The 20,830-nt window shown below is 34.5% G+C and overlaps 1 protein-coding gene across 4 annotated transcripts in view; it reads left to right on the top strand.

Annotated features, from left to right (window-relative positions):
• The window catches only part of ATP9B (ATPase phospholipid transporting 9B (putative)), a 172,258-nt gene that overhangs the window by 22,663 nt on the left and 128,765 nt on the right, over positions 1 to 20,830 (top strand). For 2 of the 4 annotated variants that reach the window (XM_074870545.1, XM_074870536.1), the window contains exons 3-6: positions 2,073 to 2,223; positions 6,777 to 6,890; positions 10,489 to 10,597; positions 19,910 to 19,968. In XM_074870545.1, coding sequence (XP_074726646.1) covers positions 2,073 to 2,223; positions 6,777 to 6,890; positions 10,489 to 10,597; positions 19,910 to 19,968 — 433 coding nt within the window. The remainder of the gene's footprint in view (positions 1 to 2,072; positions 2,224 to 6,776; positions 6,891 to 10,488; positions 10,598 to 19,909; positions 19,969 to 20,830) is intronic. The other 2 variants (XM_074870554.1, XM_074870565.1) reach the window with 2 other exon arrangements.

Here is a 20,830-nt window from a genome sequence, read left to right as displayed (position 1 = left end):
CACCTCTTCTGACCTGACATCTACTAACTCTTTTCCAATTCTGTGTTTGCATAGTTGATTATTTCTATGTAAACATACTGTGTTGCGCTTTTGCCTGTTTAACTGTGTTCTATATCTTCCAGGTAGTTCTTCCAATCTGTCAAGACAGCTTTGAATTCTAATCTATTTGCATGTAGTCCTGTCTCTTTTAGCTTTTTATTGTCTAAAAATGAAATACTTGATAGTCAATTACACAGTAAATTCTAGATAAAGCTTTGCAGAACTTCATTGAAATTATTTTGGTTTTATAACAAGCTACTCTGCAATTATGATTTTTCCAACTGTGTCAGTTCCAAGAATATATTCCTTTACTTTCCTTGTGATAAATACCTTGAGCTAAGTTTTATTAGAGACATAGAATCATAGAATGATTTGGGTTGGAAGGAACGTTTAAAGATCATCTAGTCCAACCTCCCTGGCTATGGGCAGGAACATCCTTCACTAGATCAGGGTGCTCAAAGCCCCAGGAGTCAAGAGAGGACATGTTACCCTCATGCAGTATAGTGCATCTGGTTCTTCTCAGAGGGAAATTTAGTTCCATTTGAGAGATTGCTCTTGACTTGTCAGTGTTGGTTAAGACTTTCTGGTTTCTTTCAGGTGTGTACAAATGCATACAAATAGGTTGACCATACAGAATTCATCCAGGAAATAATGCTCAGGTGACTGGATCATAATTTTCCCTTCCTGTTCTTAGCAAAATCCTTTCTGTTGGCTTGAATAAAATTTATAAGAACTTCCTAATGGTTACTCTTTTTTTCTGCATCAAAAATATTGTCAGTATATTCAAAAACCTCATGAGAAAAATGTGTGTCACTTTCCTTCACCTTCAACTTCACCTGCTGATGTAGCTGAAATCCACTGTGACCAGCTAGGTCTGTGATTCGGCTGCAGCAGGTGTTCACGGAAGGCCTGTCTGCTCAGTCTTCTTGATTCAGTTGCCTAAAACAGACTCCCAACATGATTGAGGCACCTCCCTCCAGTATTAAAAAATGCAGAGAAATACCTCCTTTAACGTGCAAGATTGTAAAGCAAGTATATACAGTATATGGCAAAGCTGCTTTTCTTTCTAAACCATCTGTATTCATCTGTGTTAATAATCTGCCCCTGTGGATAGTCCTAGCAAGTTTTAGGCTGATTGATTGTATTATGTGAGTTGTCATATCCATGTTTGTTTCTTGTTTTACTGTTAGTAAATAGTCTGCTGAGCCTCAGCGGCATGATTCTGTTAGCCAGTCTTATGTTCCTCCTCCATTGTGATCTCATCCCATCATTCCTGTGTCCTTGTCCAAATGCAGTTGTTTGAAGGTGGCTATGAGCTCTTCTCTCTTATCTCATTGCTCATAGTTTTAACCCTCTTCATTTGTAAACTGGTTAGGCAAGCATGCGCTTCCTTTCTCCTGTGAACTGAAGTTCACCATTGCAGATCGTTGTGCGATCTGCATTTACATTGGGGTGTTGTTTTTGGGGTTTTTTTTGGTTGAAAACATTTGACAGTGGCATTAGGTATGCTTCCCTGTTATGTCTGCTACAGGCAGTCTTATGGAGGAAACTAAGATTTACAGATTATGTGGTAATTGTATACAAAGCTGTTGAAATTTTTCTGCCTTTATCTAACAGAAGCTTTATTTCCTCTTCAGTCATTAGCATAATTTGAGTATTGGTAATACAAGATAAAAAGTTTAGCCAAAGGAATGAAAGGTATGATGGATGAGTTAATTATTTAATAGTGGGGGTATTTAGGCACTGCTAATGCAGACTTGTATTAACTAGAATTTTTTGAACCTGTGTCAGGGCAAGGTGTAGTGAAACTTGTCATTATTTTATTAAGATTTCTGGTATATGTCTGAATGAGTTGAGTACTGTATAATTGCCCTAAATACTACAAGTCAACATCATGCTTGCTTGTTTAGACGTGGCAAAAATTTTAAAGTGTGTTTTTCTTAGGTATTTGCCTTGACGGTTCCAGGTTTGGAAATAGTAATCACATATAGTAAATTTTTAGTTTTAAAGTAAACAATTGTTTTTCTTTTCAGTTGTTCTGATTGGCTCATAAACATTTGCCGAAGAAAGAAAGAGCTGAAGGCTCGCACAGTGTGGCTTGGGTGTCCTGAAAAGTGTGAAGAAAAATACCCCAAAAATGCCATAAAAAATCAAAAATACAACGTCTTTACCTTTATACCTGGGGTAAGGCTACGAACCATTTTTTGGTGTTGGGCTGACTATATGTTCTGTAGTGGTTTTTCACAATTCTGCAAAAAGATAATTTTATTTGCCCAGATTCTTCTTTCTCTTTTTACATTTATCTTGATATCTTCAATTAAAATTGACACTTGAGGAAGGCTACTTTTTTTCTAAATTGCTTTGCTTTCAAAGGGACATTTACTGAAGTAGTGCAGTGTGTATGATTGAGTGGTTGGAATTCAGTGAAGCTTTAGAAATTTGAGATGGGTTTCCTTGCACTTTTCTATTCACCATTAGAAATTTCTAATCTTCTTTTAAAAACAGACACACTTCTGCACAGTCAGTTGTGAAAATACTACAAAGCACTTACCTGAATTGAGAAATAAAGAGTTGAAAATTATAATGTATTCCCATAATTTTCTCATACTCTCTGCCATTGAAAGCATAATAAATGAAGTATTCTGAAATGGGCAACTCCTTAAAGGACAAAAACAATCCACCTCTTCAATTTATATGACAGCATGTGAGGCCTAGTTTGATACACTAGTACTTTTCAGAGTTGTATTTCTTATTGCAGTTTTAGAAATAGTGATGTCTTTGGTTTTGAATGCAGTTCTTCAGACAATACTTTTGTTGTGGAGTAGAAGGGGTTTTTGTCACTTTTTTTTCATAAGAAGCCATATTGCATCTTAATTTCAGTTTTTTGCCTATAATGTTCACAGCGTATATGAAGACAAAAGAGACATTACAGTTTTGTCTATTAAAAAAATCTGTTATAATGAAATATAGCAATAGAGAAGACAACTTTTGAAGCTTCAGTAGTTAAAACCTAAAAATGTGTGCTGCTGTGATATTATAAATTTTACTAGCATGCTTTTACTCATACCTTTCCTAATACCATCCAAGAGTCCCGTGTCCTCTTGCAAAAACTGAATGTCTTTACATTTGAATACAGACATGCTTTGTCTTAAATTTTTTATTTAAGTGATCATGCTGGTTTATAAGAGTATTGATTCTATTCTTCTGGCCTATTTGGTCCAATGACTGGCAGGTGCTTTCTAACACATCTCTTTATTAAAACAAAAAAAAATTAATGGCTTTGTAATTAAGACTGATCTCCTGTCAAAGAAATAAAATGTCACTTATCACAGGCGGATAAAATATTCTCATCTCTATTGAACGAAGTAAATGTTTTCTTCCGAAGTTTAAATTATTAAATACACTGACATTGGTTAAGCCACGTATGCTTTCCTGAAGGTCACAAAATTCATTAAGCATATAGTAAGCCATTGATTATTGTGACTAGAAATCTGTGGTGTAGATTACAAATCCTAAACTAGATTCATGTTTCCTGTAGGGATAAGCCATAGCTTGCAGTTAGTTACCTGTTGAGAGAGAGAATGTCTGTTCTTTTTTTATCTTTTGAAAATCTTGTTTTTTACAGTATAGGCAGAATCAGATTTTTATTTTGATGGTAGTATTTGGAAACTCAGTAGTAACTTCAAAATTAAGTGAGATCCTAAAGATGAAGCCCAATAGTTGGTGAAAATAAAATGTTTCTAAGTTTCCATTTTAGACATAAATTAACGCTTTTCATGGATTAGAAATACTGTGTAGCTATCTGTGTTTTATGCTGTTCCACTAGAAGTAATTTGTAGGGAACATAGTTGTATTTTTTCCGAACTCATAAATGTAACTAAGTCATAAATATTGACTCCAATGATTTAGCCTTGTTGAAATTTTCATTGTGTCAAATTTTGTCTTCTGTTTAGAGTTGTATCTGTTTTAGCATTGCAGCTGGCAATGGGAAATATTGAATGAATTCCTATCAAAATACAAGCTTAAAATAATTTTTAGATTAAGAGAATTTTGCTTATTGGCTAAAAGAGCTGCAACATTTCCAAAATTATAATCTAATTTCCTAACATTTATATAAAATACTTACTGCTTCTACCTTTACACCAGTTGGGTAGATTTCCACTTTCTATTTCATATCCATCTTGGTAGAGCTCCTGAGGAATTTTGTGTACATTTCTATAAAGAATATCTTCTGTGGTGGACAGGTTTTGAGATACCTCTCCTGAACCTCAAAGCAGTAGTCTCTTTTTTAAAATCAGATTCATGTAACTAGAGACTTTTCAATTTGCTTAACTAGCTGGAAGTGTTTAGCTGTGTATTGAATGATCTGTGGTCTGCCAGGATTCAAAAGATTTGTTGGAAGGTGCTTTTTAACTCACACCTTCTCCAGCAAGATGGGTGCTCTCGCAGTTCTGCACCTCACAAAGTACTCTGTGGACTTCTCTTTGACCTGGTATATCAAGTCTTTGTAAACAGTTAAACATACTGCTACAAATGAATATATAAACTTTGTCAGTGTTAATATAAGGTACAGGTTCAAGCTGAATTAGTTTCATTTTGGAAGAATGCTCTAACTTTCCCTGCAACTTCAAATTTTACTTTTTTGGCTTGACAGTTTTGTTGGTAAATAGTGGAATAGAATTCCATGCTTTTGGAAAACATCTTTTTATTTGAGGCTGTTTAGGTAGCCTTCAGTTGAAGTGTAGCACTCTTGGAAGAAACTGGCAATTTTGAGGTACTGCTACATTGTTGTGCCTGCCAGAAAGACACTTTGAAGTGAACTTCATTGAATATTTTTCCTAGGGTGTATGTTTTTACATAATTGAGTAATAATGTTGGACTGATAAGAGCAATAAATATCTGTCTGGTAACTCTGATTTTCATGCACAAGTTGTAATATTAACTGAATTGTAAGATTAAAAGATGGAGATGTCCTTTAAATATGGCTTTTTGATCTATTTTTAATCTTTTAGTTTTGAAACAATTGATAATCCATTTTCCCAAATTTCAGTGTTCCAAGTTCAGAAGCCACTTCTGATCATCCTGCTGGAGGTACCATGTTATTCTGGCCTCCTAAAAAAATGTGAAGTCTTTGAAGATTCAAAATTCTCTAAAGTGAATGATGTTCTTAAGCATTGTAATTATAAATAGTGTTGAGAACATGCACTTGTTGAAGTGGTGCTTTTAATTACCAAGGGACTCTCTGCATCTGTTATGCTTTGGAATATGGGACAGTATATTCTGTGATAAGGTTACTGTGTCTTCACTTAAAACTTGGGTAATTATCTCAGAGTTTAGACCAAACCCTTGATTTATTAATAAACATATGTACCAATATTTATTGCAAAATAATCTTTGGAGAAATTTAATGCTGATTACTTCAAAAGCCCATGTTATTCTGGTACAAATTTTTTGTAGTTTAAACTTTCTGAAAACTTAAACTGTGGTTGCTTTTGTAAAAAGCTTGTCTTGCTATGGAAACTGAAGAATAATGCCTTATTCTGAGATTTCCACACGATAGCCACTTGGAAAGAGAGCAGTATTGCTTACCCTTACTCACTGGATCTTTTCTGCAGTGTTCATTTTATATTTCTAAACAACCTTTATTCTTGAACATCGAGTAGTTTTACTATTTTTAAGAACAGTAAGAAATGGTAATCTTGAAGGAGTGTGTCTGACTTGATAGTAGCCTTTGTCCCTTTGAGAACCAAAGGACTTCAGAAAGGCGGCAGATGAGTTGTAGACCTTCCACCCCTGCAAGAGGAGAAGCTTCAGTGGCTGTGTTGAGGAGTGTGCTGAGGAAATGCAGTGAACAAAAGTAACGAGGAGTTAATGTATACTGTTTTCTGTATGTGCTGCAGACAGGGCTGAAGTTTTAGGGTATTCTCAGTGATGCAGAGCATCATGGTATGGCTTACTCAGTTTTGTTACTCTGTAGAAGTTCAAATGACAAAGACTAGGATAACATTTTTGTAAATTGTTTGTGTTCCTCTGATGCCAATGATTATTTTGGTTTTATTATTATTTAAGGCCAGGATATGAACATTTTTAAGACAAGACATTGTGAGACAGATGAAACAGAGTTTAAGTATTGATACTTAAGGAAAAATTAAGGTTTACTTTTAATGCTGTATTTTTAGGAAGAAAAGCTTTAGCAGTTAAAAATGAAAACTTAATGTAAGCGATGAAAATTCAGATACGAACTTATTTTGCTTTTTTTATTGATACTGTAAAAAAAAGAAAATTTACAGAAACTATTAACTCAAAGGTAACTATTGTGGATATAAAATTATTGCAAGATGCTTCTACAAACATCTGAATTGTTTGCTGTTAAAATCTCAGAGTAAATATTTGCACAGTGATCTTGATATATCTTTAATATTTGTAAAGATTGACTTCACATTGTCCAGTTTTCAAAATATCAAAAATTTAGCAAATTGCTTTTTCAGAGTGAAGAGGCATTGATATCAAAGGGTTTTTCTCAACAGAAATAGCAGTATAATATTGAAGTAACTTACAGTGCTTGTAGTAGTTTGTGATGATATATTGCAAATTGTGCTACATAGTACTATAATAGTACCATATGTAATAGTATGCCATATAATGGTTTTACATCTACTATCATGAAAAAGCGAATTTTATGTACATTATGGGTACAGATTTTAAGGCATTTATCTATTTTGTGTTCTTCATTTTAGGTTTTATATGAACAGTTCAAGTTTTTCTTGAATCTCTATTTTCTCGTCGTGTCCTGCTCACAGTTTGTACCAGCATTGAAAATAGGCTACCTGTACACGTACTGGGCTCCTCTGGTAAACAGAAAAATACTATTAACTAGAAGTTTTGGTTTTTTTAACTTCAGATGAAAAGTTCATGTATACATACACTTCATAAATTTGCATCTGGTATACTACAGTGATTAAAGTATGTAATAGAAATAAAATGCTTATTTAAAGTGACAGTATTTTACAGCAGATACTCCAGAAGCTGTTGTTTGATAGCCCTCCCTTCCACCTGCCTACCACACAGGCTGGAGGTTGTTTTTGTTAACTAGCTAGTCTGAGTGAGCAGTGCTCTTTTCTGACTGCTTGAGAGGTTTAAAAAAAAAATAAATCTCCAGCTAGTAAAGAACTTTATTTGGTAACATAGGTAATTTGTGTGTTAAAATTCTTTCAGCTTATTGTTATTTGCTCACTATGTTGTTTTCAGGCTAGGTCAGAATTGAAAGCATGGATTTTTTGCATTCCTTCTGTATTGGTTTTAATCATGTCCTCTTTTGACAAAAATTGAGATAAAATATTTTAAACCATGGATAAGCAGGAGGAAAAAGCATCTTGAAAATAAGTTATTCATTAAACATGCTTTTCCTAATTGATTGCCCTGCCAGTTGCACTGACTTCTTTTCAATACATCTTTTTCTTATTGAGCCCTCTGCAGTATTTTCTTGGGAAACTGTTTAAACCAGTTGCTTCTGACTCAGGTTTCCTAAGGTTTGAAAATTGTATTCTCTTCAGAGGAGGCCCTTCTGGTAGTCTGCCAGCTATATTCCCATGATTTGGAATTCTTTTCTTGTTTGTAACCAGATCATTACCTTCTCTTTCATCTTCCTCCCAGCCCTTCCACCCCAGGTTTAAAAGCGAGGCAGGAAGAACAAATGCTTTATTTTCTAAATTTATTAAAAAAAATGGTATTTTTCAGTAGCATTTATTCTCAGTGGTATTCAAGAGGAACAGTGACATGCTGATTGCTTGAGTAAAGGTCGTTCTTAACAAGTCAATAGAGTAAATATTCTGGATTGATTTCATTGTTTTAATTGTTGCAACATGTGTCCTTTTAAGTATTGATAAATGGAGCGACTGTCCTGGAGGTTCACACCTCTATTTCCAGACAACTTTTGGCTTCTGCTGTAACAAGAAACATTTCCAAGGCAGAAAATTTGTTCAACAGTGGGATTTGAAATGGATATTTACAAAGGTCTTTGTCACTGGCCCAGTAAGAAAAGACAGAAGTCAGCCTGTCTGGAAGTTGGTCTCTTCACAGTGAAGTGCTGTGTACAACTCTGTGTGTTAGTGGGGTAGTAAGGAAAGAAAATCACATAGCGTCCCTGCCCAAAGAAGGGACAAAGTACTGTATTTTGTGAACACTGGTAATCTGTTCTGTATAGATGTGTTTGTCTTATTTAAGGATATTTCAAATTATGTTTCCTAGTTTTCACATACAGCTTGAAAATACAATATCTCAGTTAGTGCTAGTGGTACCCTTTTTTGCTAACTCATATATTTCTACTTGAATAGCTTTTCTACTAATGATTAACCTCCAGGTAAAAGAGATTAATTGGATGTTGAGTAAGGCTGAGTATGTATGATGAAAATATAAAACATTTAAGTCAGACCCATTGGGCAGTCTTTCTTGCTTAACAGGTAAATTTGGTCTTCTTTGAAGAACATGTAACTGCTGATAAATTTTCAGTAATAATCAGAGTAGCAGCTATGACTTGGCTTGTATTTTCTCTGAATGTTTTAAAGGAAAAAAAGATTGTTCAGTCTGATACTTAAACCCAACTGTATAGAAGCTGACTATGTGCTAAAAGGTTTTTTGGTGGTGTGTAGGGTTTTTTGGTGGGTTTTTTTGGTGTTGGTTTTGGTATTTTGTTTTGTTATTTCAACAGTTTTTACAACAGACAGACATAATACACTTAGATCAAGTGCTGGAGTTCTTCAAACAAGACTGTATTTTACTGGTTTGTTGTCATTCGCACAGCAGGGAATGGACTTCTCATTTCGAGTCCAACATACGAAGGATGTAAACTATACAAGTTTGTAAGCAGTATGCTAAAGATATGTAACTGCTTACAGTTAAAGATGACAGGTTTTTTTGTAAGAATGGCTTCACAATTTCAGTTCCCCTTTGGAAGAATATCGAGTTCCTTTGAGCAAATGAGGAAAAAAGGAAACGTCTTTCTTAAATTGTTCCTCATAGTCAGGGTCAGCTGTACTGAGCTGCCCAGCAAGGTGCAGTGACTATTAGGGGAAATTTCTTGCAAAAAACATGCTGTGCTTTGTTTACTGTCTAGTTAATGAGGTATGTGCAAATGGCAATTATATTTGAAGGTGCTTCAGGAGTGCCTTTTTTTATGCTGCTAAAATATCTATATGCCAAAGCTTGTAAAAATGCTGCTGCCCGAAAGGGGGGAGAACCCTACTGCTCATTCAGTTGTGGCCTAGAAGTGAAAAGGACACTTTTTGTTCTATGTAGTTCTAATGTAATTGTTGTAGCTACTGTAAACCTGAACAAACAAGAAGTGTTGCAACAAGAAGGTTGCAACAGAGTAAGCCTTGGAATTTTGGGCTGGAACTGTAAAACAGCCCTTGGTATGGAAAAGGAGCATTTTAGTCAATCCTCCTTTGGGAAGACTCTATGCCTTCACTCCTTTCTTATTGCTAGGAAGTTAGGGAAAGGTTGGCAAACTGTTGGACCTCTGCAAGAAAAGAAGTCAAATGGTATACATTTTCTTTTATTTATACAAGGAAGGTATTGGTGGGTGTCTGAAGCTGGACAGATAATCTAGAATCTTATCTGTTGGAGGATTTCTGAATATTTGAATTTTTTTAGTCATCTTATAAGATCCCTCTGCTGTTGAAAGTTTTATTTCCTTTTCACTGATGGAGAAAGACTGAGCACTGGAGTTTAAGAAGCCAGAAGACCGTATCTGAGGAGGTTTATAAAGGGAGAGAGGAAGCTTATGTGCTTGTCCCTGAACTGTTTTGTGTTCTTTTTAGCTTACTATCTTTTGTGGCCAGAGACCATGTTAGTTGCATGTAGCTCAATCTGTGCTTCCAGCAGAAGTGCAGTGTCACTATCCTGTGAATGTAGCAGCCAAAGCATTTAGATACTTAGTTTTTTCAGAACAAACCCCTTTTTCTTTGTCAATATTTGTGACATATTAGTAAATAACTACATTTAAGATGGCAAAGTTAATTAAGCTAGCCATCTGTTTACCTTTTCTCTGTTAAGAAAAAGGCAGTGAACTCAAGATTAGAATTGGAGACTTCTTAAATGTTTTTGGTAAAGCCTTAAAGTTTGTGGAAGATGGGGAAATATGCTTATTGAACTGTAAAGGCTGTCTGTAGCTCATCCAAAGCATTTTAATTTTTAAAATTTCAAATTATATCTAAATTACATGTATTTTGGCATTTAGTTATTTTAATTTCTACAATGTACAAGTATAATTTTTCTTTTTTTGGACTAAACAAAGATGATATATTAACAGACTGAAGAAACCACTAAGACCCAAATGAGAAAAAAGTAAATATTCTAAGCACATATTCTTACTCTGTGTAGTGTTCCTACTTCTGTATTTCTAATCTAGCACTTCGATAATTCTGAATTGCATAATTATATCTTTAACAGGGATTTGTTTTGACGGTCACGGTGGTACGGGAAGCTGTTGATGAATTTCGACGTTACAAGAGAGACAAAGAAATGAACTCACAGTTATATAGCAAGTTGACAGTACGAGGTTAGCAAAAACATTTGTATAAATCCTTAAAATATTTTGTCATCTTATAAATACATTTATAGGCTTTCAGTTCAAAGAAATAACTAATAGTCTCAAGCTGCACTATTCAGAATGAAACTGATACTGAACTAAATTGCTTGATTTCCCTCAGATAAATACGATTGTTAAACTTGATCTGTTTAAGAGGTGTTGTAAATCTTTTGTTGTTTGTAGAGGAAAGGTGTATGTATATAATTGTATATATTTTTGAAGCATTCTTCTGTTTAGTACTATTACTTCAAAGTGCAGTTCTCCTCTGAAATTGATACCGAACAGTAACTCAGCAACACTGTCAGATATTTATCAAGTGTACATAGGAAATAAGGGATCAGTAACTAAGAAATACAATCTAATTAAAATTAACTAGAGCCTTTCAAATGTGTTGGATATATTTGTGCTTAAGAAAAGGAACATGTATTGAGAGTCAGCTTTGGTATCAAAAATATTGATTTAAATTTTTGCATATAATTTGAATTCTATATGGTCATGCAGTAGGAACAGCCAGTTTTCTATCCAGAAATCAGTAAAAGGAGAAATCAGCTAGGACTTTTTTGGATTCAAAACCTTTGACAGTTTTTCATGAAGACTTTTAATGAAGCACTTCAGCTGTGAAGTGTCAAATTTGGTAGGACATTGTAAATTTTAAACATGGGCATAAGAGAAAAAAACAATGCGCTGCTCTCCACTTTTATGTTGCTTAGCACATTTTACTGTTTAGATTCAGAACAGAGTGCCACACAGAATGGTGCCAAAAAATAATGAATAACCTATTATCAAGTCAAACTGTAATGAATATCCTCACAAAACAACATGACCTTGCTATTACCCTCGAAAGTTGTTTTGCTACAGTATCCTGGGAAGCCTCTGTTAAGGATTTTCCTTGGCATAAAAGTTCTAGAAAGTGGGAAGTTAAGGAATGTGAGGTTGTGTCTCAAACAGTTAGAGTATACGGCATACACTGTGCCAAGTGTAAATTCTGTTCACTAATTCCCAACATACATTTCACTGCACTTTTTACTTTATCTTCACAAATACCTTCGGAGAGTCAATGGGAAGAGTAACCTCACCAGATCTGGGAGTCTTAATTAGAAACTAAACTCTTGGAGTAGCTCTGGATAATATTCTCCCCAGAAAAAATGGGTGAAAAGCTTGTAATGTAACACAAATATGTTCTGTCTGAAATCTTACCCTTTTTTTAAAAAGTAATTGGAAGGTAAGTAAACAGTCTCATTAGTGATGACATAACCTAGCAGCTGAGAGGAATTTATGCTGCTTCCTCACAGTATGGAGACTTACATTGTTTTCTGGAGTTTGCATACAGAACGGAGCAACTGTAGGGAATATTTGCCTGTCGTTCTTTCCTTCCTTGCCAGCCTGAAGTAGCTTTGTCAACATGTAGACATACCACTGTGGAAATTTGCAAATAGGATAGCTGTCATTAGTTTAACACAAGTGGTTGCATTGCTGGCCTCCAGATCTTTACAGCTGTTAATACAATCTGTAAAGAAATGGACTCTTAACGGCTTTTCTTTCAAAGTTCTAGTTTATGTGCTAGTTGGTTTATTAAATTTTTTTTAGATCTGTTACGGTAGGCCACTGAACACTCACATTTGAAATAGATGGTACAATCCTACCCTATTCAGCAGCAGTGTTAGTAATCTGAAATTCTTAGATCTGGAAGCACATGTATAGTTTATAGTTACCAGTGCGATGTAAATGTCAGGACTGACATTTGCTGTTCTAAGAGCTGTTTGGTGCCTTTTGTGCTACTTTTTTCACTTAACTTGTTTAGAGTTAATAATGGAGTTTCTGGTAAATTGGTAAGCATTTAAGCAGCATTTAAGTAGAAGTTTTGGAATCCTGATTTCCTCTTTCTCAGCTCATGAAATATTCATAAGGTTATGTGTATTTGAGAAACTTTTCATTTTGTAGCTTCTCCTAGAAATGAGGAAGTTGTCAAATTAAAATTGGATTTGGTCACCATGACACAACTGGTTTATAGATACAGAATAGAGATTTAAAAATAGTATACAGTAGTATATAGGTAAAGCCTAACAGTTATATCGGGAACTGACACATTAGAGAGCAGTGACTTGTTCAAAAGAAGTTTTAAAAATGCCCTTTTTAAAAAAGAATATCAGCTTTTACCCACAAACGTGTATGTCTCTTTTGACTTTCAGATTTTGCTGTCAGTGCCATCATGAATTCATACTTGGTTTTTGTTCTGTTTGTGTTTTGGGTTTTTTCAAGAGTGATATTTTACAGAAGGAAAGGTTCAAGATCTCTGCTTACAATGAACTCTGAATCCCATGTTGACAATAGCGTGATTGAGCTAACAATGTTCTGAGTTGTGGCCAGTTTTAAGAATGAAAACATTGCAGTCCCCACTTGTGTATAAAATAATGAATAGATGATAAATTGCACCTTTTTCATAATATAGGGTTCTTTCATAAAAGGCATTCTGAAACTCAAAGGTATCATTTTGAGGCAAAAAAACAGGGCTTCCTGCTATGATAAAATTAGACCAAGATTTTTACAGGTTTTCAGAAGGATTTAGGTATTTATCTGTGCAAATTAATAAAGCCTACATTAATAAGTACTACACTTCTGCAAACTGTTTTTATAAATAACTTTCAATATAATTACCTAATTTTTAATATTGGCAGTACTCTTCAAGTGGAAAAATTCAGTTAGGCTCACTGTGCTAACCTACAGGCTAATGGTTTGGAGAAAGAAGGCTTTGTTACTTGTGAATGAACAAACTTGATACTGATTTAATTAAAAGCCTGAAAATCGATGCCTCTCTTAAGAGTCACTTTTCAGAGTGGAACTGCACTTTATAATACTCTAGCATTTTTTTTCCTAGTGATTTTCACTTGTGTAGGTTTTACAGTCTTTTCTTTGAAATTGGTATTTTTTTCTACTTCAAAGGTGGAGAAACTGACATAGAGAGGTTAAGCAGGTTGCTTTTACTCAAATTGGACAGTAGGAAGACTAAAAATTAGCAAGGTTCAGTGTTACCCTTGGTTTAATTGTACCATTTATGGAAGATAAAAATTAGAATTTAATCACTTCAGTTGTTTTGCAAAATTGCAAAAAACCAAATGTATTTGTAGCAAGAGAAGCTACTGAGATTTGAATTATGATTAATTACTTGTATAAAGATAGTGTGGGTGGGCTGATTCGTAAGTTAAAATCTTTTTATACAGCACTGCAGTAGATTAAAATCAGGAAGTCTTTGACTACGTAGCAGTGTTGACTTTCTGTGGGGTCATTCTTAGCCTCAGGAGCCCCTAAACAGGTAAAACATGAATATTGTCTTAAGACTTGCATGTTGCCAGTGTGAGAAGTACCAGCTTTTTGAAGATGGTGGATTCACATTAGTGACTCTTGGACTTAAAATTTCTTTTTAGAAATTCAAGACCCTGAATAATTATTTGTTCTAATCAGTAAGTCTCAGGGTTTTTTTATAATAATGAGCTGTTCCAAGTAGGAAATCCAGGGAGAATGGGACATCTGTTTTAAGTGTTACTTAATTGTACTTAAGCAGCAAGGACCAGTTTATAGTCTATAGACTAATTCGGATCCATGGGATATCCAGTGTTACACAGTTTTCTATTTGTCGTGTAACATGGCAAAGCTCAGTCTTCAGTCATCCCCTAGTGAATTTGCTATGTGTAACTTTGCACTTGTCAGGAAGGTGAACTGGCTACATGTGCAGTTTTAGTGGTTTCTAATTTTTCAACCCTTTGTAGCAAGGGACGAAACATGCAAATTGGTGAATGTATTGAATTTTTTTGTGAGCAAGTCAATTAATGTACCAGTCCCCCTGTCTTTAATGTGAATCTTTTCCCTTGCATATTTTTTCAGATTATGGTATTGAATCTCCTAAATTGTTCAGTGTATGATGCATTCTGCTGTCTTAATCTTTTTATTGAGAAGTTTGTTGCAAAATCTACTTTCCTTTTTTGCATATTAAAGTCTGCAAATCCTTAATAGACAGTTTTCAGTCAGTATGCAAGTTAAAGTTGGAGGGACGGAGAGATCTGCCTGTAGAAATGAAATTAACTTGCTTGAAGATCCTGTCAATTTAATCGCTTTTTTTCTGCTTCAGAGCAGCTCACCTGTGTATCCTTTTGTAAAGTAGAAACTGCAATGGAAAAAAATTTAGACCTGTGCATGCAGGTTTGGGAGGACTTCTGTTTTTCTTCCCTAAGGGACCATTATACTTTTGGCTCAGCTTCTAGTCTTGTGCACTTAGGTATGACCAGTTAAGTGCCTATGAAAAAACACTGCTATTCTGCAGAAGAATGACCTCAATTTCATAAACAGGCTATTATCTCTTTCTTTAAACTGCCAAAAGCCAATTGGATAGCAAAATTGTAAAGCAATTTTAACTCCTTTTTTCCTTTCCCATTCTTGAAATTGGCAGTCCTGCCCCGAACCTTTCCTAGTTAGGTTTGCCCATGCAGTGTTACTGAAGTTTTGAAGAAAAAAGATCAAGAACATCATAACTAACTGTAATAGTCACACTACGAGTTGCAGAAGACACATGAATCTGTCCCTTCATCTCAGAATGTTTAACATGACTTTCAGAAGTATTGCAGAACTCTCACTTTGCAACCTGCAAAGCAAAAGAAAAATGAATGTCAGGAGAGATGAGATTAATGATATAATGGATAGAATTTGTCCATGTTTCAAATGTGAAACATGTCTTTGCTCTATCCTTAAAGGGTGTTTAACAATGTAGTGAAGCTGAAAATATATGCCAAAACTCTGTGAAATTGGGAAAATATCAATAACTGCTGTACATAAGAAGAGAACAAAATGTGAAAGCTAGTAAGTTTCCTTTAAAATTGGAGAATTGAGAAGTTGTTTGAGAGCTGGTGATTTGAATTTTTTTTTTTTTTACTTTTGAACTTCTGTTTATGCAGTGGGAGCTGCTCTGTTCCTAAAATGCCACCTGACTGAGTTTACATCTCAGTTGACCTTTTTTTTTAAATTGCAAAATGGTCTCTGTCAAGAAGTAGTTTTCAATAATTTATACCTATGTTATCTGAAACTTTAAGATGTTTGTTGGAAAGTCTTGATTATTGTGATATTCTTCTGCAGTTATTTGAAATCTATTGAAACCTCTTATAATATTAGAATTTCAGGTCTTCAAGAACAGGTTGTCCTTTTGCTTTTTAAAAAGCCAATGCATTTTAAAAAACCCAGCAATTTTTCTTAACATAGAGAGACAACATTAGGTCTTTATTGCTTCCAATATTTCAAACCAAACAATGACTTCATTCCTGGTATTTAGACCATTTGGAACAAGTTATTAAAGTTATTAAATTATTAAGGCATTGAAGAATTATATAAATATAGTCTAGCTGATTGGGGAAGCAGTAAGCAACAGCAGAAACAAAACTTGAAATTTTAATGTAAGAAAGAATTTCAAAAAGAGGCTGGAAGAGAGGAAATGTCTGGGGGACTGTTTTCTTCCACATTTTTGCAGCATCCAGGAGATTGGATAAGAAGGAATGAAGGCTTTCCATTTCACCCAAGATGTGATAGTACATAGAGGAGAGGAGCTAGGAAGCTTCTCTCTAGAGTTTTATGTTGGTGATTAAAGACTAACCTCAGTTCACTATGTGAGATGGAGTTTGAAAGAAGGATCCAAGGACAGCACTTGCACTGAAAGGTCAGCATCCTCACCTTGGACTCACTGTAGCTTTAAGCTTTCCCCCACTGCCTGCCTCCCCCACTCCCTCCCAGCTCCCCATTATATTATGTATACTCTTAATTATACTGACAACTCAGGCTAATAGATGCCAGATAAACTTTCATATGGTCTATACTTGACTCCCCTCATTCAAGAGTTTTATGGGTTTGAGACAAGCTCTGTTACCAACTCCAGAAGCAGTATGTCAGAGAGTACTCAAGGTACCATGGGTAGGATGTAATAACAAAAAGAATTTGAAAATACTACTCTATGAAGTTACTGTTCTTTCAGGAGTGGTTTGCACTGAGGTAGTAGAGACACTTTTTAATAAAAAGAAACAAAGTTGTTTCTGATACCCACATTTTGTTTACCTCATTTCTTAATTTTTTTTATGTGAAATACTTGTTAGCACATATGAGATATTTATTAGTTTTTCAAATCACTGCAGTTCATTTCAAAAGGCTTTATCTTGGGAGTATAATGAATTACTACAGACACATTTCAGTGTTCCAGTTCTGCATAATTCTATATGTTGCTTTAGGCAAAAGCCTTGCGCCTTGGTGGACTATAAAGTCTGGATGCGCAGCCACTTCTGACAGCTTTGGACTTTTTATTGGTAATTACACAGATGGTGAAGAGTGTTTTGCTACAGAGATGTTTTTAGAGAAAAAATAGTTTGCAAAAATAATTTATGCAGTGAATAACATTGAGTGTCTTTTTTCCTCTAAATGCATCTTCACTAAGATGTATTATTGCATTATTTTAATGTTCTCTGATGTGGTATCTAATGATTCTTATTTTTGCTAGTCTGAAGGAAAGTGTTATTTGTTGATTTGTCAAAATTTTAAGCCACTCTTTGAATTACTGACAGATTCTACCATTTATTTTTTAGTGGAATATGCCCTGTCATTCACATTCAGTGTGGAATTAATTGTCTTGTATGTCACAGGCCACTTCCTTACATGTGAGGATATACAGGGTGCTCTAACAAGACATGATAGTGAGTAATAGATGGTATTCTGTAGTGTTACACTAAGCCACCTAGAAAACAGTCTGATAAGGAAACTTTTCAATTCATAATGTGAAATTCCCAGGATTGCTAGACTGAGTACAAGCAAAGGTGCAGTGAGGGTTCCTGTTGGTATACTTGGCACCAGGAGTCTGCTTTTGTCTGCCCTACATCATGTTGCAAATGAATGTTCTACCTTCTCTTGTCCTCTTGAGGCTTAGTGTCTTTTCATCTTTACTGTAAATGCTGTTAGAACATGACTGTGGAAAGTACAATTGTTAAGTTGATAAAATTACTAGTACTTGCATTTGATTAGGATCTCTGAATGGCTTTGGTCATACGTGACTGTGTAGGTGGCGTAGATCTGAGACTTAATGCAGCTGGTACTAGGATTTCTGTGGCTGTTATTACTATAATCAGTTGACTGACTTGGTTATCACACTGAAAAACTGATGAAAATTGTTAGTGGAGGAATTGGAAACCAAATAGGAAATGTTATCCTTTTGTTAAAGCTAACAGACTTAGAAAGCAAAGTAAACATGATGTTTGCTAGTATACACTATTCACTTCTAGTCAAAACTTGAGAATTTATAAGGAGAATTCACAGGCTTCTACAGTGAAGTAGCCTTAAGTATGTTGATTTGGTATCAGACTGTTCTTTTAGTGGTTGAGCTTTAGTATTAGTTACTTTAGATTTTAAAAAAATTGTTGAGGTTTTGACACTAACTTAATTTCCATAGGTATCTTGAAATTCCTGTAAAGAACTGCTAAGGTTTCTCACTACAGCTGTTTTATACCTTGGTCTGCTCTGCTACTCCCTTCACCCTCACAAACATGTTATGACAGAGTTAGGAGTCAGACTGAAGATACAATTTGTCTTATATTTGGGGGTGGGGGGAAGGTGTTTTTAGCAACTGAAAAATTTTAAAAGATCATTATCAATAGCGAAGAGTGGCTTTCAGAAATAACTTTAGAGACAGGCTGAACAAAAGTTCCGATTTTCCTCTGACATTGCACATTTTAAAAGTGCTAATGTCATGGAAAATGTATTAAAAATTAGCTATAGAAGTACACTTATTGACTGAATTAAACATAAAACAACTGTTAATTTTGCATGAAATGCAATTTTAAAGAGCAAGTACTGAAAATAATTACTCATAACATGAATCTTACTACCTTTCACCAAATGCACATGTAAGTATAAGGAATTTTTTGAGGTTAACCCTGATCTCTCTTCACTGAGAGTTATGATGAGGAGGTCTCATGGATTTGGAACCTAGCTTAGTTTCTATTTTGTAATTAGTATAACTTTGAGAGATGATAGAATGTGCACTGACAAATCTATTCATAATTCTTGGATTAAACTCTAAACTGATTGCTGCTCATTCCGTGCTTTTGTGGGTCTTCTGTTCTAATTCATTCAGTCTGATTTTTATTTAGAACCCTAGCACCTGACTGTATTTTGACATACTTGTCATCTGATACCTGCTAATCAGATGCCTGCTGCTTGGAATCATGATAGTGTTTCTGATAGGAAAGGATATTCTGTATGGGGGTGTGCTTCATCTTGTCAGGCTGTGTAAATATCTATATGTTTATATTCTGAGTTAACTGCTTCTGAATTTATCACCTGTTACATCTTGGAAGAGGATATCCATATGTCATGACTTGTTTGTCTACAAGGTTTTTTGGGGGGGTTTTTTTGGTTGTTTTTAACTCATGAAAGCACTTTTTCTGGAATTGTAGCAAGAACCTGAGACTAGAACAACTGAATTCTGATGAGATTAACAATAACTCATTAAGCAGTAGCTTAACCTCTCTGTCTCAGTTTTTCAGTCTATCAAATAAGAATGTTAAAACTTAAGTTATACAAATATTAATATGTTACAGAACATACAGAAATTAAACTGGTACGTGTGCTGTGTATATTTTTGAATGAGTTGTTCACAGCAGTTACTGACTGGGCAGCTCTCAAGAATGAAAAAACCTCTATTTCAACTTTTTGATATTTTACTTGTCTAAAATGAAATCTTCAGGCATTTCTTCTGACTTTAGAGTGACTTACCTGTTTTCCACTATAATTGCCAACAAGTGTCAAAGAATGCCAATTACATCAGTAACTTTAGTAGCCAAGCAAAGCTACCTGTTGGTAACCGAGCTGTGACTAACAACTCGTGTGTGAGAATGCTCCATCAACTCTTGACTTGTCAGAAATAGAAGTGGTGTCTAGTAAGAGATGTGAAAGAGTCCTTTTTCCAATTTTACAATTCTGTTATTGATACTGTAGATCAGACTTGAGTATTTCCATACATATTTTTTTCCTCTTAATACTTCTACAATAGCTAACTGGTTACAAAACTAGACTTTTAAAACCAGTGACTTATTTAATCAAACTGATGAAATCTATTTGTGTTTATCAGAGATCCATTTTGTATAAATTATAACATTTTCACCAAATAGTAACATCTTCAAGTATAAATTGCATTCTAGGGTTTATATTCTTGTGACTCTTTATTAATGTCTGCCTAAGTTGACTACATTTCTTCTTTTTTTTAAGGTAAAGTGCAAGTTAAGAGTTCAGACATACAAGTTGGAGACCTCATCATAGTGGAAAAGGTTGATACTTTTTAAATATATTTTAGAGACTAAAGATTATTTACATGCTAATTATCTTCTGAAGAAAAGTATATCAAGGTACTTATCTGTGAAGTACTAACTAGCTAGTGTTTCAGTTCAAGTCTTATTTGAAAATCTTCAAGGAAGTCTATTTTTGAATTAATTATAAACTTAATTGAATAAGCATTTATATTCTATGACTTGGTATATGCTTAAATTTATCTAGTGAAGGGAATACAATTACTGAATTAAATTCTCTGGCTTGTGCTGTGGTGGATGTTCTAAGCTGTCTGATTACTGATACCTTCTGATGCTCAAATCAGTGTTTTTCTATGTCTGAAGCCTTCAAGGATAAGTTATATTTTTATATATAGAGAAGTATATATAATTATAATATGTATATAATAAATAATATTAAAGTTTATATATTTTTAAAAGGCAAAAAAGCTTTCCAGTTTGATTATAAATGGTGAGAGCTGTGAACAACTTTTGTCTCTATGTTAGTATTATAATAAAGACAGTGTTGCTTATTTCAGTTGGTTTTCTGAGGTACTGAGAAATTACTGCGACCTTGAAAATCAGCTTGATTTCCTTGTCAGAGGAAACTATTTTTACTTAAGTTTATTCTGGAAAGGTGACTCACTTTCTGGGTGCCATCAAGTGATTCCCATCATGCTTTGTATTAGAGAGCTAATCCATGGAGATGCTGGAAGGAGTCACCTCAACTTGAAGCTTGTATCTACAGCTTTGTTTGAAGTGTTGTATGGCAAGTTACAGCTTAGCAGAATAATCCTTAGTGGAACCTAGTCAGCGACTAGACTTTTCTAAACTTGGTGGTTTTATTCCTATTTAGTGGAGTAAA

Source organism: Strix uralensis, chromosome 1, assembly GCF_047716275.1.
Source record: "Strix uralensis isolate ZFMK-TIS-50842 chromosome 1, bStrUra1, whole genome shotgun sequence".
Lineage (NCBI taxonomy): Eukaryota > Metazoa > Chordata > Aves > Strigiformes > Strigidae > Strix > Strix uralensis.
This window is presented reverse-complemented; position numbering and strand designations above follow the sequence as displayed.